This window comes from Hyperoodon ampullatus, assembly GCF_949752795.1.
Source record: "Hyperoodon ampullatus genome assembly, chromosome: 18".
Classification (NCBI taxonomy): Eukaryota; Metazoa; Chordata; class Mammalia; order Artiodactyla; family Ziphiidae; genus Hyperoodon; species Hyperoodon ampullatus.
The window spans coordinates 13,576,908-13,590,595 of NC_136931.1; the positions used below are offsets into that span (position 1 = coordinate 13,576,908).

Sequence of the window (13,688 nt, forward strand, 5' to 3'; positions counted from 1 at the left end):
AGTCCAGGGGCCGGAGATGGATGGAGGCGGCTGGGACTGGGGCAGAGGATGAAGGGGAGTGGGCCCAGGCCTGGGGGTGACGGAAGAACACTGGGAGCCTGCAGCAGGGACCCCAGAAGAGACTCAGTGGCCGAGAGGAGCCCCAGCCAGAGGGACCGCTGCGAGCCCAGGGCTGGACCCCTCTTCACACCTAGCCCCCAGGCCCCCATTCCCTTCTATCACCCCACCCCCAGCTCTCAGCCTAAGGCTCCTTTACGCCTACGTCTCAGCCCCACTGCTTCCTCCGCCTCTCCCTGTCCCCCCATCCCTCTGCCCCGGGTCCTCCCATACACACCCACCATCGTCCTGTCCCATCTCAGGTCTTGTTCCATAAGTGCAGGGTTGCATTCTCATCTTGCCGTGGTGACGCCCGCCCCACCGCCCAGGGGCCGGGCCCGGGTCCCACTGCTCGGGTGGCCTGACCGTGTCTCCCGTCCCAGCCCTGAGCAAGAAGGAGAGCTTCCTGATCCTCTCCCTGCACAACCGCCTGCGCAGCCGGGTCCACCCCCCTGCAGCCAACATGCAGAGAATGGTGAGTACCCCCAACCTGGGCTGGCCAAGGGGGCGACCGGAGGGGCAACCCTGAAGACTGAGGAGGCCATGCCAGTGCCAGGTGCCCTTTCCCCTGGCAGAGTGGGGCGGCGGCCAGCCAACTTGCCCGCTCTGGGACCGCGCCTGGTTGCCGGGGGGCGGGGTGGTGGTGGAGGGGAGCCGTTGCTTCCTCCTCCCCCAGAAAGGCGGTCCTTGGGCTTTTCCCTGCATCCCTTCCCGTTGCCCCGGAGACCAGAAGCCATGGAAAGAGCTGGGGTCCCCTCCTCCAAGAAAGAGGAGCATCACAAAAGAGTCCCAGCGGGATGGGAGGCTAGTCGGGGAGGGAGAAGCATCCTGCTGGGGGTGGGAGGGGTGAGGCTTGTGTGTGACCAGACCCACTGCTTCTTCAGCAGTTTGTCTAGGCGACTAGGAGGGGCCCCCTCCCCAATTCCCAGCTCATTCACTGGGGGCCGGGGAGCGGGGTATAGGGTTTCCCACCACTCCCTCGGGGTTTCAGGGTTGGAGGTGTCATCCTAGGGCCCAGAAACACGGCCCCGTAGTATGGGACCCCAGCTGCCCCCTCCCATGGTAACAGTCGAGGGAACAAGGGAGGGGCAGTGCGGGGCAGGCAGGGTTCCCCATGACTGCTTCCCATAAACTCCTCCGAGGCTGGCGCAGCGGTGGCGACCTTGAGAGCTCCAGGGTCAGGTTCCCAGGAGGTGGGGGTGGGGTGGGCAGGAGGGGGGTCGCTGCTCCCCCTTTCCCTGCTCGGCGGCGGCTCTGCCCCTCCTCAGGCCCAGGTCCTGGCTCTCATCCCCACACTCCCAGCCCTAGTGCCTGGTTTGAGGCTGCTCCAGTCAGTTTCTACACTTCCCATGGCCCTGTCGCCAAAGTCGTAGAAAACAGCATTTCATAAAAAATGCAAGTGGAGCCCCACCACTCAGCCTCTGTCACACCCACAGCTTTGGCCCTGGGCACCCCAGTGGAGGCTGAGGCCCCTGGGGGTGGTCCGGGCTGCTGAGGCGCCCCACGCAGTCCCCGCTGCTCCCAGCTCCAGTCCCCACCAGCAGTAAAATCACAACCACCATCTGCCCCGGCTGCTGCAGGTCAGGCCCTAAGTGCAGCACTTTTCTCTCTGCATCCATTTAATCGTCACACAATCTTACCCTATGGGTACCTTATTATCTGTTTGTTTTGTTTTGTTTTTTGGCCACACGGCTTGCAGGATCTCAGTTCCCCGGCCAGGGACTGAACCTGGGCCATGGCAATGAAAGCCCGGAATCCTAACCACTAGGTCACCAGGGAACACCCACCTTATTACTCCATTTTACAGAAGGGTATGTTGAGTCTCGTGGAGACTAGGAGACTGCTGGAGGTCACACAGCTGGAATGAGGTGGCTGGGCTGGACCAGGGCATGACAATCGGGTAACACATGTCATCCTGGTTGCTGAGCCCCCCGTTTCAGAGGACGGGGAGCTGTTGGATGGGGGTAGGGAAAAGGGCAGCTGGTACATGGTGGGAAGAGCAGATTAGGCCCACTCCAGAGAACTCTGCTTGCTGAGACCAAAGCACTGAGGCCCTGGAGACCTTTTACACCCTCTCTGGTCCTGACTCCCAGCTGGTGCCCCTGTGTACTCCAAAACCAGATTTAGGGAATAAGACACAGCGGTATGGCTGCTGCGACTTTTTGCATCACAGAAGGGAAGCCAACAGGGAGCCTTTCTGACAATGGCCAGGGTCAGTTTTACCTAACACGGAACCAGTTTGAAAGGCTTGGGCACTATCCAGGGCTCCCATTACCAGACGGGAAAAATTACGGCAGAGGCCCATCCTATCACGTGGGCTGGCACCTCGCGCCCAGGAACACCCATCCCCCTTAGTGGGCGGGGCCTGAGGGTACCCGCCACTGGAGTCAGAAGGACGGAAGCTGTCAGTCCTGGGTGGAGCCGGGCTCTGGGTGGGGGGTCCAGACAGGGCAGGTGCTTTTCCAACACCACCTTGGAGCGCCCCTTGCAGGTCCTGTCTGACCTTCCCTGGCCCCAGTGAAGTCGGTGAAAGCAGCTCAGAGCACTCAAGCAGCCAAGCAGGACCCCTGTTTGGGCTGGGGTCTCTTCTCTGCAGGACCAGCACCTCTGGATGTGCTGGTGGGGGGGCTGGATCACTAAGGCCTGGCCCAGGGGCCCCCTGCTGATGTTGCTGTTTGTGCTCCTTTTCCCCAGGACTGGAGCGAGAGCCTAGCCCAACAGGCCCAGACCAGGGCAGCCCTCTGTGGCGCCCCAGCCCCAAGCCCAGCCTCTGTCCCCCGGGCTACCCCGCAAGTGGGCTGGAATGTGCAGCTGCTGCCCGTGAGCTCGGCGTCCTTCATCCACGTGGTGGGCCTGTGGTTCTCAGAGGGGCAGCAGTACAGCCAGGCAGCGGCCGAGTGTGCCCCCAATGCCACCTGCACCCACTACACTCAGGTGAGGCCCGGGTACCGGCTCTGAGGCCCCTGCCCTGCTGGGCTGGTTCAGAGGTCTGCAGTTTGTCCTAAAATTGGTGGTTGCTTTTCCTCCCATTTGTTTAGTTTTACTTTTTTCAGCTTTAAATATGAAATATTTCAAACCTAAATCAAGTAGCGGACGCCTTCTTACCCACCACCTAGCATTAGAAAATGTTAACTGTATTCGTTTCTCATCTCTTAAAAGAACAAAACTAAGCGTAAGCCCTCCTTCTGCCCTTCCTCTGTCCCTCCCCAGAGGTAACCTTGCTGAAGTCCAGGTAAAACACCCCTTGTTTCCTTTCTTTCCCCCTCAACAAAGTTTGTTGAATGTCTTCTCTGTAACTGGCATCGTTTATGTACTAGGATCCAGCACTGGAAAACACAGGCAAAATCCCAAGCATGTTTTTCTTTTCTTTTTTTTTTATGGTTACTTTTATGTGTCAACTTGCAGGGTAGTGGGTTGTTGGTTTTTTTTTTTTGCATGACATTAACATTTTTATATTAATTAATTAATTAATTTATTTATTTATTTATTTTTGGCTGTGTTGGGTCCTCGTTGCTGCGTGCCAGCTTTCTCTAGCTACGGCGAGTGGGGGCTGCTCTTCGTTGCGGTGCGCGGGCTTCTCATTGCGGTGGGTTCTGTTGTTACGGAGCACGGGCTCTAGGAGTGTGGGCTTCAGTAGTTGCGGTGCATGGGCTTATTTGCTCCGCGGCATGTGGGATCCTCCCGGACTAGGGATCAAACCCATGTCCGCTGCATTGGTAGGCGGATTCTTAACCACTGCACCATCAGGGAATTCCCTGTTTATTTATTTATTTATTTATTTAGGCCGATGGTAGTTCCCTGACCACTATGGAACCAGGGCCCCAGCAATGAAAGCACCAAGTCCTAACCACTGGTCCCTCAGGGAATTTCCCCAAGCATGTTTTAATACCTTTACTACACGTGGAAGGGTTTTGATACATTTTCTACTTGTGCAAGTAGGTTGTGTGTTATTAAATCCTACCTAAGTGCTCTCTCTGTACATCTCCTTTTGCAATTTGTGTTTATCACTTCAGACCACATTTGTAAGATTTGTTTCCATTGATCCGAGCATGCATGTGTGATTCACTATGAATAAACTGCAATTTACAGGCATCTAGGTTACTTCCACTTTTTTTTTTTTTTTACTATCCCAAGTCATACTGAAATGCATAAATCCTAGTTCCGGTCCCCTTGTACATATGTGTCCAGACATTTTCTAGGACACACTTGGAAGGGGAATGGCTGGGTCAGAGGGAGCACGCACCTACAACCTTAGTAGCTATTGCCAAAGTGATGTCGCCAAGTCTACTCCTGCCCACAAACCAGTTCTCACTCCCCATTCTTACTCTATTCATTAAGGAGCATTGTCAGCTCCTTAATTTTTGCCAACTCAAGGCTGTGAAATGCTACCTCATTCTGTTTTTAGTTTGCATTTCCCTGATTACATGTGGGACTGAGCTTCTTTTCTGTTCTTTTCATTGCCTGTTAATTTCATCTTTCCCTTATTAATTTGTAAGCATCTTTGCTATATTCTTTGTACTTTTTGTTGGTCATATTGGTTGCAGATACTTTTTTCTAATATATGGCTTGTATTTTCTCTTGTTTATGTTATCTTTTATAAGATAAATCTTTCAGAAGATTTTAATATTAATGTAATCAATTTTCTAATTTTTCATTATAGTTCATCCATTTGTTGTATCACGTTTAAGAAATCCTTTTCAACTCTGACATCAGCAAGATATTCTTCCTGTATTTTCTTCCAAAGTTCAAATGTTTTCCTTTTTTTCATATTGAAGTCATTAAGCCATCTAGTGATGTAAGATTTAATTTTATCTTTTTTTTTACTTCTTGTATTAAGCACTGAATCTTTCCCCCACAGACTCTAATGCCACCTCAGCCATATACCAAGCTCACATATCCACATGGGTCTGTTTCTGAGTTCTCTCTTCTATTTTGTTGCTTTTTTTGTTTACTCCTGCATATATGTGCTTTAATTATTATGGCTTTATAAAAAGTTTTGACAGGAAAATCCCCCATGTTATTATTATCATTCAAAAATTTCTTGGCTATTCTTGATTCTTTCTCCTGATTCTTTCATATGAATTTAATAAGTAGCCTTTATCAGGTTACAGACATTTCTTTCTAATCTAAGTTTGTTAAGGATTTTTAAAGTCATGAACAGGTTTTGTGTTTTATCAAATGCCTTTTGTGCATCTATTGAAATAATTACAAGGTTTTTCCTTAACTATTTACAGTGATGAAATACATGAATAATTTTTTTGTGTGTGTACAAAGCTGTTACATGACCCTACATCTTCCTGGTCACATATTTTAAACATTTTATTATAGAAAATTTCAAATATATACAAAGCAAAGTGATATAATGAACCCCCATCTACCTATCATCCAGCTTCAACAATTATCAGCTCACGGTTTCATGACTCATATTTATTTAGTTATTTATTTATACTGAAGTACAGTTGTTGTACAGTATTATATAAGCTACAGGTACACAATATAGTGATTCACAAATTTTAAAGGTTATACTGCATTTATAGTTATTATAAAATACTGGCCGTATTCCCCATGTTGTACAATGTATCCTTGTCGTTTATTTTATACCTAATAGTTTGTAGCTCTTACTCCCCTACCCTTATACTGCCCTCCCTCCTTCCCTCTCCCCACTGGTAATCACTAGTTTGTTCTCTCTGTGAGCCTGCTTCTTTTTTTGTTATATTCACTAGTTTGTTGTATTTTTTAGATTTCACATATAAGTGAGATCATACAGTATTTGTCTTTCTCTGACTTATTTCACTTAGCATAATGCCCTCCGAGTCCATCCTTGTTGCTGCAAATGGCAAAATTTCATTCTCTTTTATGGCTGAGTATTCCATTGTATATATGATGTGATGCGAAATAAAGTGATGTAGGGTGTGTGTGTGTGTGTGTGTGTGTTATTGCTGTTTTTAATTAATTGCTATATTTGGTTTCCTAAATGCTATTTGATAGTGAAATTGACCTCTGCTTTTCTTTTCTCATACTACCCTCATCTGGTTTATATTAACCTCATAAAATGAGTTGGAGGCTTTGCCTCATTTTCTGTTTCCTGGAATAGCTTCTATAATATTTGCTGTAACTGTCCTGTAAAACTATTTGGGCCTTGTTCTATTTTTTTATTGTTTTGTGTGCATGTGTATGTACCCATGGATTTTTAATTACTGATTCAACTTTTAGAAATGGTCGTAGATCATTTCAGATTTTCGATTTCTTCTTGCAACAGTTTTGCCAAGTTCTATCTTCTAGGAAACTATCCATTTTATATTTTCCAGTTTGTTGGTCCTAACTGTTAATTATTTAACAGAGATTTTAAACTAGAATTAAACAGATTTTTTAAATGTTTCCTGTGTCTGCAGCTATGTCCTTTTAAAATTCTCGATTGTATTTATTTGTGCCTTCTCTCTTTTGTTCTTTACCAGTCTTCCCAGAGGTTTGTTTATTCTAACGAATCAGCTTTTTGTTTGTTTTCCTTCTCTCTTTTTTCCACCCATCCACAACCTTATTCTTCTTTTTATTAACTTCTGCTCGTTTTTTTTTTTTAATAAATTTACTTATTTTTTTATTTATTTATTTTTGGCTGCGTTGGGTCCTCGTTGCTGTGCACGGGGATTTCTCTAGTTGAGGAGAGCGGGGGCTACTCTTCGTTGCAGTGTGCGGGCTTCTCATTGCAGTGGCTTCTCTTGTTGCGGAGCACAGGCTCTAGGCGCACAGGCTTCCGTAGTTGTGGCACGCGGGCTCAGTAGTTGTGGTTCACAGGCTCTAGGGCACAGGCTCAGTAGTTGTAGCACATGGGCTTAGTTGCTCCGCAGCATGTGGGATCTTCCCGTAGCAGGGATCGAACCCGTGTCCCCTGCATTGGCAGGCGGATTTTTAACCACTGTGCCACCAGGGAAGTCCTTCTGCCCTTGTTTTTATTATTTTCTTTCTTCTACTTTCTTAACTCATTAATTTTAACTCCTTTTTCTTTTCTGGTATATGCCTTTAAAGCTATCAATTTCCCTCTAAACTTTGTTAGCTACATCCCGTAAGTTTTGGAATTTAGTGACTTCATTGTCACTTAGGTCTATGAGTTTCCTATTTTCCATTATGATGCTGTCTTTGATTTTGAAGTGTATATTTAAATTTCCAAACTATGTTTTCTCCTTTACTTACTTCTAAATTATTTCCTTGGGAATTCCCTGGTGGTCCAGTGGTTAGGACTTCACGCCTTCACTGCCGGGGCCTGGGTTCAGTCCCTGGTCAGGGAACTAAGATCCCATAAGCCATGCAGCCAAAAAATTTTTTGAAAAAATTTAATTAATAATAATAGTAAATTATTTCCTTTACATTCTATTGCATTGAATTCATAGAATGTGTCCTGTAGGATGTTGGTTATTGAGTATTTATTGAATCTTGCTTTGTGGCTTAGTGAGGGGTCAGTGTCTGCAAAAGTTCCAGGCACTCCTAAAAAGAATGCATATTCTCTAATTGTTGGATACATAGGTATGACTACATGTGCATTTCTCCCTGCCTCATGCTGGTCATTTTTAGTGGCTACCAGAGTTTGCTTGGCTATTCCTGTGTATTGACCATTTGTGTTATTTCCAAGTTGTCACCGATTCTAAAACTCTAAATCTAAGTTTTGAATACTATTAAAGACCTGTATCTGTTAGCTGTTGCTGCATGATGCACTACTCCCAAATATAGCATCTTAACGATTCTGCAGCTTGGCAGTTTGGGTTGGGCTCAGCTGACAGTTTCTTCTGGTCTTGGCTGGGCCCACTCCTGCAACTGCAGCCAGCTGCTGCGCTGGCTGGGAGTTGGCTGTCTAGAGTGGCCTCAACTGGTTCATCTCTGCCCTATAAGGTTCTTCAACCTCCAGCAGCCTTGTTCACGCGGTGGCTGAGCATGAGAGTTCTATGAGAATGAGTGGAAATTGTAGGGTCTCCTGAGGCCTAGGTTTAAAATGGTTCAATATCATTTCTCCTGCATTCTGTTGGCCAACAGAAGCCACAGGGCCAGCCAGATTCAAGGTGTGGGAAAGAGATTCCTCCTCTTGATGCAAAGAACTGCAAAGCCACATTTTATAAAGAGGGGGCTGTCGGGAGAAGTGAAGGGTTGTGGCCATTTTTTCAGTCATCACAAGGCCTTTGATGTCCAAGTCTTTCTTTCCCCACTCTCCTCCACTACCCACAATCTCCCTTCCCTTCGGGTATCTGCTGACCCTCACCTCCCGACCCAGAAGTCCTTTCTAGACTATTCCCACCCATCCTTATATCCCTGCCCAGCACAGCTACTGCTCCTGGGGTCCCCAGGGAGGTGACAAAACTGTTTATCTGCTTGGTTTGGGGCAAGAGCTGTGTCCACCCTTCCCAGGAGAGCATCATCTAGGCTGCTGGTCCCCAGACTAGGAGTGGAGGGGGCCCATGAGAGGGTTTCTGAGCCACTGTGTCTCCTGCAGCTCGTGTGGGCCACCTCGAGCCAGCTGGGCTGTGGGCGGCATCCCTGCTCTGGGGCCCAGGCTGAGATGGAAGCCTTTGTCTGTGCCTACTCTCCCGGGTAAGCCTCCTCCATGGCAGCTGCCCTGCCATCCCCTGCTGGGCTGCGGGGCAGGGGATGCTGTCACCCAGGGTGAGACACTCACCCACCCATCCACAGGCCTTTACCCCTTGGTCTTCACCCCTGCTGGGAGAGGGAAGGAGGAGGAAAGGGAGAGGGTGCAGCAGTGGGCAGCACCCAAGATTCTGGCCACGCAGAATGTGGCTTCTTCTCAGATGCCCCTTCTGGAGGCACCACCCAGCGTCCAGGGCATCTGCCCAGTATTAGTTTGGAGATCATCTTTTCTTTCCTAGGAAGTCTCCCTGTCTCACCCAGCTCCCTGCCTTCCTGGCTGGGCGGGAAGGAGCTGAAGGGGCTGGTGGGGCAGGCAGCAAGGCCCAAGGCCAGGCCCTTCTAGCCTCTGCTGCTTGCTCTCACAGAGGCAACTGGGAGGTCAACGGGAAGACCATCGTCCCCTACAAGAAGGGCGCCTGGTGTTCGCTCTGCACAGCCAGCGTCTCGGGCTGCTTCAAAGCCTGGGACCACGCAGGGGGGCTGTGTGGTAAGTGCCCCACCCTGCCTGCCTCTGGCTGGGGCAGCTTGATCTGGTGATCCTGGAGGAGGCTGGCAGCATCCTGAGGGACTGTCCCAGAAGCCCTGGCCCTCAGCACTCAGGGAGGCACCTGCCTGGCCTGCCGGGGAGAGGCACCCTCTCAGCGTTTCCTTCTTATCCGACCAGAGGTCCCCAGGAACCCATGTCGCATGAGCTGCCGGAACCACGGACATCTCAACCTCAGCACCTGCCACTGCCACTGTCCCCCGGGTTACACAGGCAGATATTGCCAAGGTGAGGGGCACCTGGAGTTCTGGACTGTGACCACGCGGGGGGACCCAGGGAGTGATCCTCGCACAGCATATCCTCATCCAATAAGCATTTACTGAGCACCGACGGTCTGCCAGACCCTGCGCTGTGCAGGGAATTCAAAGTGAAATCAGATCGGCCCCTCAGGCTCTGGGATGGTGGGAGGAGGACAGTATCAGGATCCAGAAGTGCATTCCTTTCCCACTGTCCCCCACCCCCCCAGCTCTGTGACCATGAGCAGGTCCACTCCCAAACCCCGATTTGCATCTCTCTACATGATCAAACCAAAGATGCCAAATGTGGCAGCGGCTGGGAGCCCTGATGGGTTCCATCTCTGGGGGGCGGGGGGTGTTCTTGCTGTGGTCGGCCATTCTGCACACATCCGTGGCCTGTGAGGGGCAGCCTGGGGCCCAGTGGCTGCCAGCTGAGTGCCGTCCCCTCCCCTGCCCCATCCTGGCAGTGCGGTGCAGCGTGCAGTGCGTGCACGGCCGGTTCCGGGAAGAGGAGTGTTCCTGCGTCTGTGATGTTGGCTATGGGGGAGCCCAGTGTGCCAGTGAGTCCTGCCGCAAAGCCCCCTGACAAGACGAGCCCCTCCCAGGACCCCCTCAGCTGGTGCTGGGTCCGGCTCGGACCAGCTCACAGGAGCCCATCGTACGCACCTCTTCCCCATTCCCCGATCAGTGACGTCACAGTGGTAGCTTGAACTTGGCCATGGTGGGGGTCTTTACACCACCACAGAAATGGCAATGCTAAAATCATAGACTTCTTTTTTCTTTGAGGGAGAGCTGGTTGTTACACATTTACCAGCACACCACTGACCCCAACCCCCTCTCCTGCTTGGTGGCCAGAGGAAGGGGTACCTTGAGCTTAACATCCTGGCAGGACCGGAAGGGTAATGATTCTGAGGTGCCCACACACAAAATCAGGCTTCCCTCCCCCCAGACAAGGTGCACTTTCCCTTCCACACCTGTGACCTGAGGATCGATGGAGACTGCTTCATGGTGTCTTCAGAGGCAGACACCTATTATGGAGCCAAGATGAAATGCCAGGTAATGGTTGGCCCCTGCCTTCCCAGGGACCAACCCCCTGGGTTCTTAACAGAGGGACCCTGGGCTAAGAGATGAATTCCTTTGACTTCTCCTGACTCTCATCTTTAGTATAAAGCCGGGGTTACAACTCAGAGGTCCATGGAAGCCAGGAGATCACTTAATGAGCTGAGGGACCCAGGGACAAGGCCCCACTCAACCCCCATCTAAGGGGCCATCCTGACTCAGCTCGAGCTGCTGGCTGCCAGGCAGGAATGCAAGTTCAGGGAGGCCAGGACCTGGAATTTTCCAAGAGAACCAGAAACTCAGTTTCACTGAGCTCTCTCAATTTATTAATGTTGGCAACCAATTCAAATGTATTAAAGACACTGAGCAGGTGAAACAAAACCCTTCCAAGGGTGGGACCCTGACAGAGGAGCTGTGGGCAGGGAAGAGAAGGCAGACTCTGCTCTAAGAGGCAGGAGGCTTTGGGGGGCTGACGACAGCCCGGCCAGCACACAGATTGGACATCCCTGGCCACGGTGGGTGGCAGGATGGAAAGGAAGGGCTGGCCTGAGCTTTGGGGCCAGCATGACCCGGAGCGGGGGTTACAGGGAAAGGGCGGGGTGCTAGCCCAGATTGACAGCCAGAAAGTGCAGGACATCCTCGCCTTCTACCTGGGCCGCCTGGAGACCACCAACGAGGTGACCAACAATGACTTTGAGACCAGGAACTTCTGGATCGGTGAGTGCCTGGCTGATTGGTGGAGGGGGGAGGGATGCAGTGAGTGTGGGGCTGGGATGCCTCACACTGCTCCAGGAATCTGGGCCGTGGAAACCCAGAGCACCTACCAGCGGGCAGTAAGGGCGTGGTGAGGGCTTGGGGCCCAGAATGGGGCCAGTAGTCAGGCTGGTGACTCCTTTCCCTGCAGAGAGAGCCGAAGGGAGGGAGAGCCACCAGAGGGGCTGGAAGTGCTGGGAAGGGGGCTTAAGGGCTGGGGGTCGACAGGCATTGGGCAGCAGGCTCTGGGCTCAGGCCCTCATCGCAGGGAGCCTGGGCTGCCAGTGGGGCCCAGGGATCTCGAGTGTGAGGCCAGACTTGGCTGCTGTGGCTCAGGGCTCACCTACAAGACCGCTAAGGACTCCTTCCGCTGGACCACCGGGGAGCACCAGTCCTTCACCAGTTTTGCCTTTGGGCAGCCTGACAACCAGGGGTGAGTCTGGGGTGCCCTCCCTCCCCTGGGCCCACCTTCTCACCTGGGCCTGCTTGCTGAGCCCTCAGACACCACTGAACAACCTCCACCCTGCCTGCTGCTTGGCTGAGCGCCCTGAGGGTCTGGGCCTTACCTGGTGCCCAGGTGCCAGGAAGTGCAGGCACAGCTGGGTGTGGGCCCAGTGCTGAGATGAGGTACATCCCTGACCTCCAGGGGCTCACATAAAAGAGAGGGAACCCAAGAAGGCTTCATCCATCCACGGTCCCCATCATCCCTCCAGCTGTCTCTCCATCTCTCTATTATCTTTCCATCCCTCCCCCCCACCGTGCCCCCTCTGCCTGTATCAATACACTGATCCTGCCCTCCTTAGCTGGCCACCCACCTGCGTCCACTCATGCACACATCTGCCCACTGGCCCGCCTGCACTGAGGCCCAGCCCTGGTCTTCAAAGCCCAGGAATGCCCAGGGCAGGGGGGAGGTGGTCAGGCTGTGTGGCCACCAAGGCTCCAGATACCCCGCCCAGTTCTCCTTTGACCTCCTTGATGGCAGCTATGCCCAGGCCCATGGCCCATCCCTAGAGGAAGCTGGCTTGGTGGGCCCCCAGGCATACCTTCTCCTGCTGGGAGGAAAGATGTGGGCCTGTCTGTTCCAACCCCCCTGCCCCCACCCGCAGTGGCAGGCATGGCTGAGGGCTGCAGCGGTGGGTGGAGCTGTCCCCACTGCACCCCGAGAAGAGAGGAGCTGCAGTGCTCTGAAGAGCAGGCATGGAGCTTGGGGCTGGGGCTGGCTCCCAGAAGCCCCATATGTGGGATGGGGGCACCCAAGAGGCACCTCCCTAGATGCAGGTGGCCCACTGTGGGGGAGGATTTAAGGACTCATAACTTCATTCCTCCACCCTGAGCACTCGACAACCTTGGCAGGTTTGGCAACTGTGTGGAACTGCAGGCATCGGCCGCCTTCGACTGGAACGACCAGCGCTGTAAAACCCGCAACCGTTACATCTGCCAGTTTGGTGAGGGCCTTCCCACGGCTCCCCTCCTCTGGTCCCTGTCCCCTGGGGATATCCAGATGAACAGTCTAGAGTGTCTGAGCACACAGGGCCACGAGGACATCCTGCTCAGGGCCTCGCTGGACCTGTAGGCCCCTGAAGCACAGAGAGGGAGATTGGCCTGGGCTCAGCCACGCAGGGGCAAGACCAGAACTACAGCCCGGCTGGGGATTTCACCAAGGCCCCTTTCCTCCTGTCACTAAAGCTGCCACATGGGGACCCATCGGGTTCTTCAGCATTCCCTGATTCCCTAGAGCACAGTGAACTATGGTGGGGACAGAGGTGAGACCTCTACCAGAATCAGCCCCCAGCAGCACCTGCTAGAAGGATCTGGAGCTGCAAGTGGGATCATGGCTTTTTCTGGACCTAGTGCAGCAGGGTCCCCATCCCAGGACTGCCTGGATTGTCACTGACCCTTGTCCTGTCCTCTTCCTTTCCAGCTCAGGAGCACATTTCCCGGTGGGACCCAGGGCCCTGAGGCTCACTCAGGCCTCTCCCCTGCCAGCACCTGGAGGCACAGCCCTACTTGCCCTCCTGCCCACCTGTTTAGAACAAGGGCCGGGCTAGGACTGCAGGCCCAACAGCCAAAGAGGCCTCAGACCTTGCAGGAAGCGGGGCGGGGGGTACAAGTGAGGCTGATGGGGAGCCCGGTATAGGAGGAGGGGAACCCGGGGTCCCCCAGCCTGCTTTTGAGTGGGAAGATGGGTCTTAATTAGGCACTGAAACAGGAGTCTGGGGCAGTGGTCAGAAGAGACCACTCTCCATCTGGGCTGGACCCTCTGGGGCAGACAGAGGTTCCTTGCTGCCCAGGATGCACCCCACAAAGGATTAAACTAAGTTATGGATCAGCTGGACTTGTGAATGCTCATTGTGAAGGGGAATTCAGACAAC

At 52.3% G+C, this 13,688-nt stretch overlaps 1 protein-coding gene across 1 annotated transcript; it reads left to right on the forward strand.

Moving 5' to 3' along the window:
• The first annotated feature begins 544 nt into the window (after positions 1–544).
• Positions 545–13,384, forward strand: CLEC18C (C-type lectin domain family 18 member C). Its single transcript, XM_079724283.1, has 11 exons — positions 545–571; positions 2,791–3,030; positions 8,573–8,670; positions 9,090–9,211; positions 9,389–9,496; positions 9,972–10,064; positions 10,454–10,560; positions 11,151–11,280; positions 11,653–11,749; positions 12,670–12,761; positions 13,238–13,384. Exons 1-11 carry the CDS (start codon positions 560–562, stop codon positions 13,273–13,275), a joined length of 1,137 nt encoding a protein of 378 aa, XP_079580409.1. The 5' UTR covers positions 545–559; the 3' UTR covers positions 13,276–13,384.
• Positions 13,385–13,688: the final 304 nt, after the last annotated feature.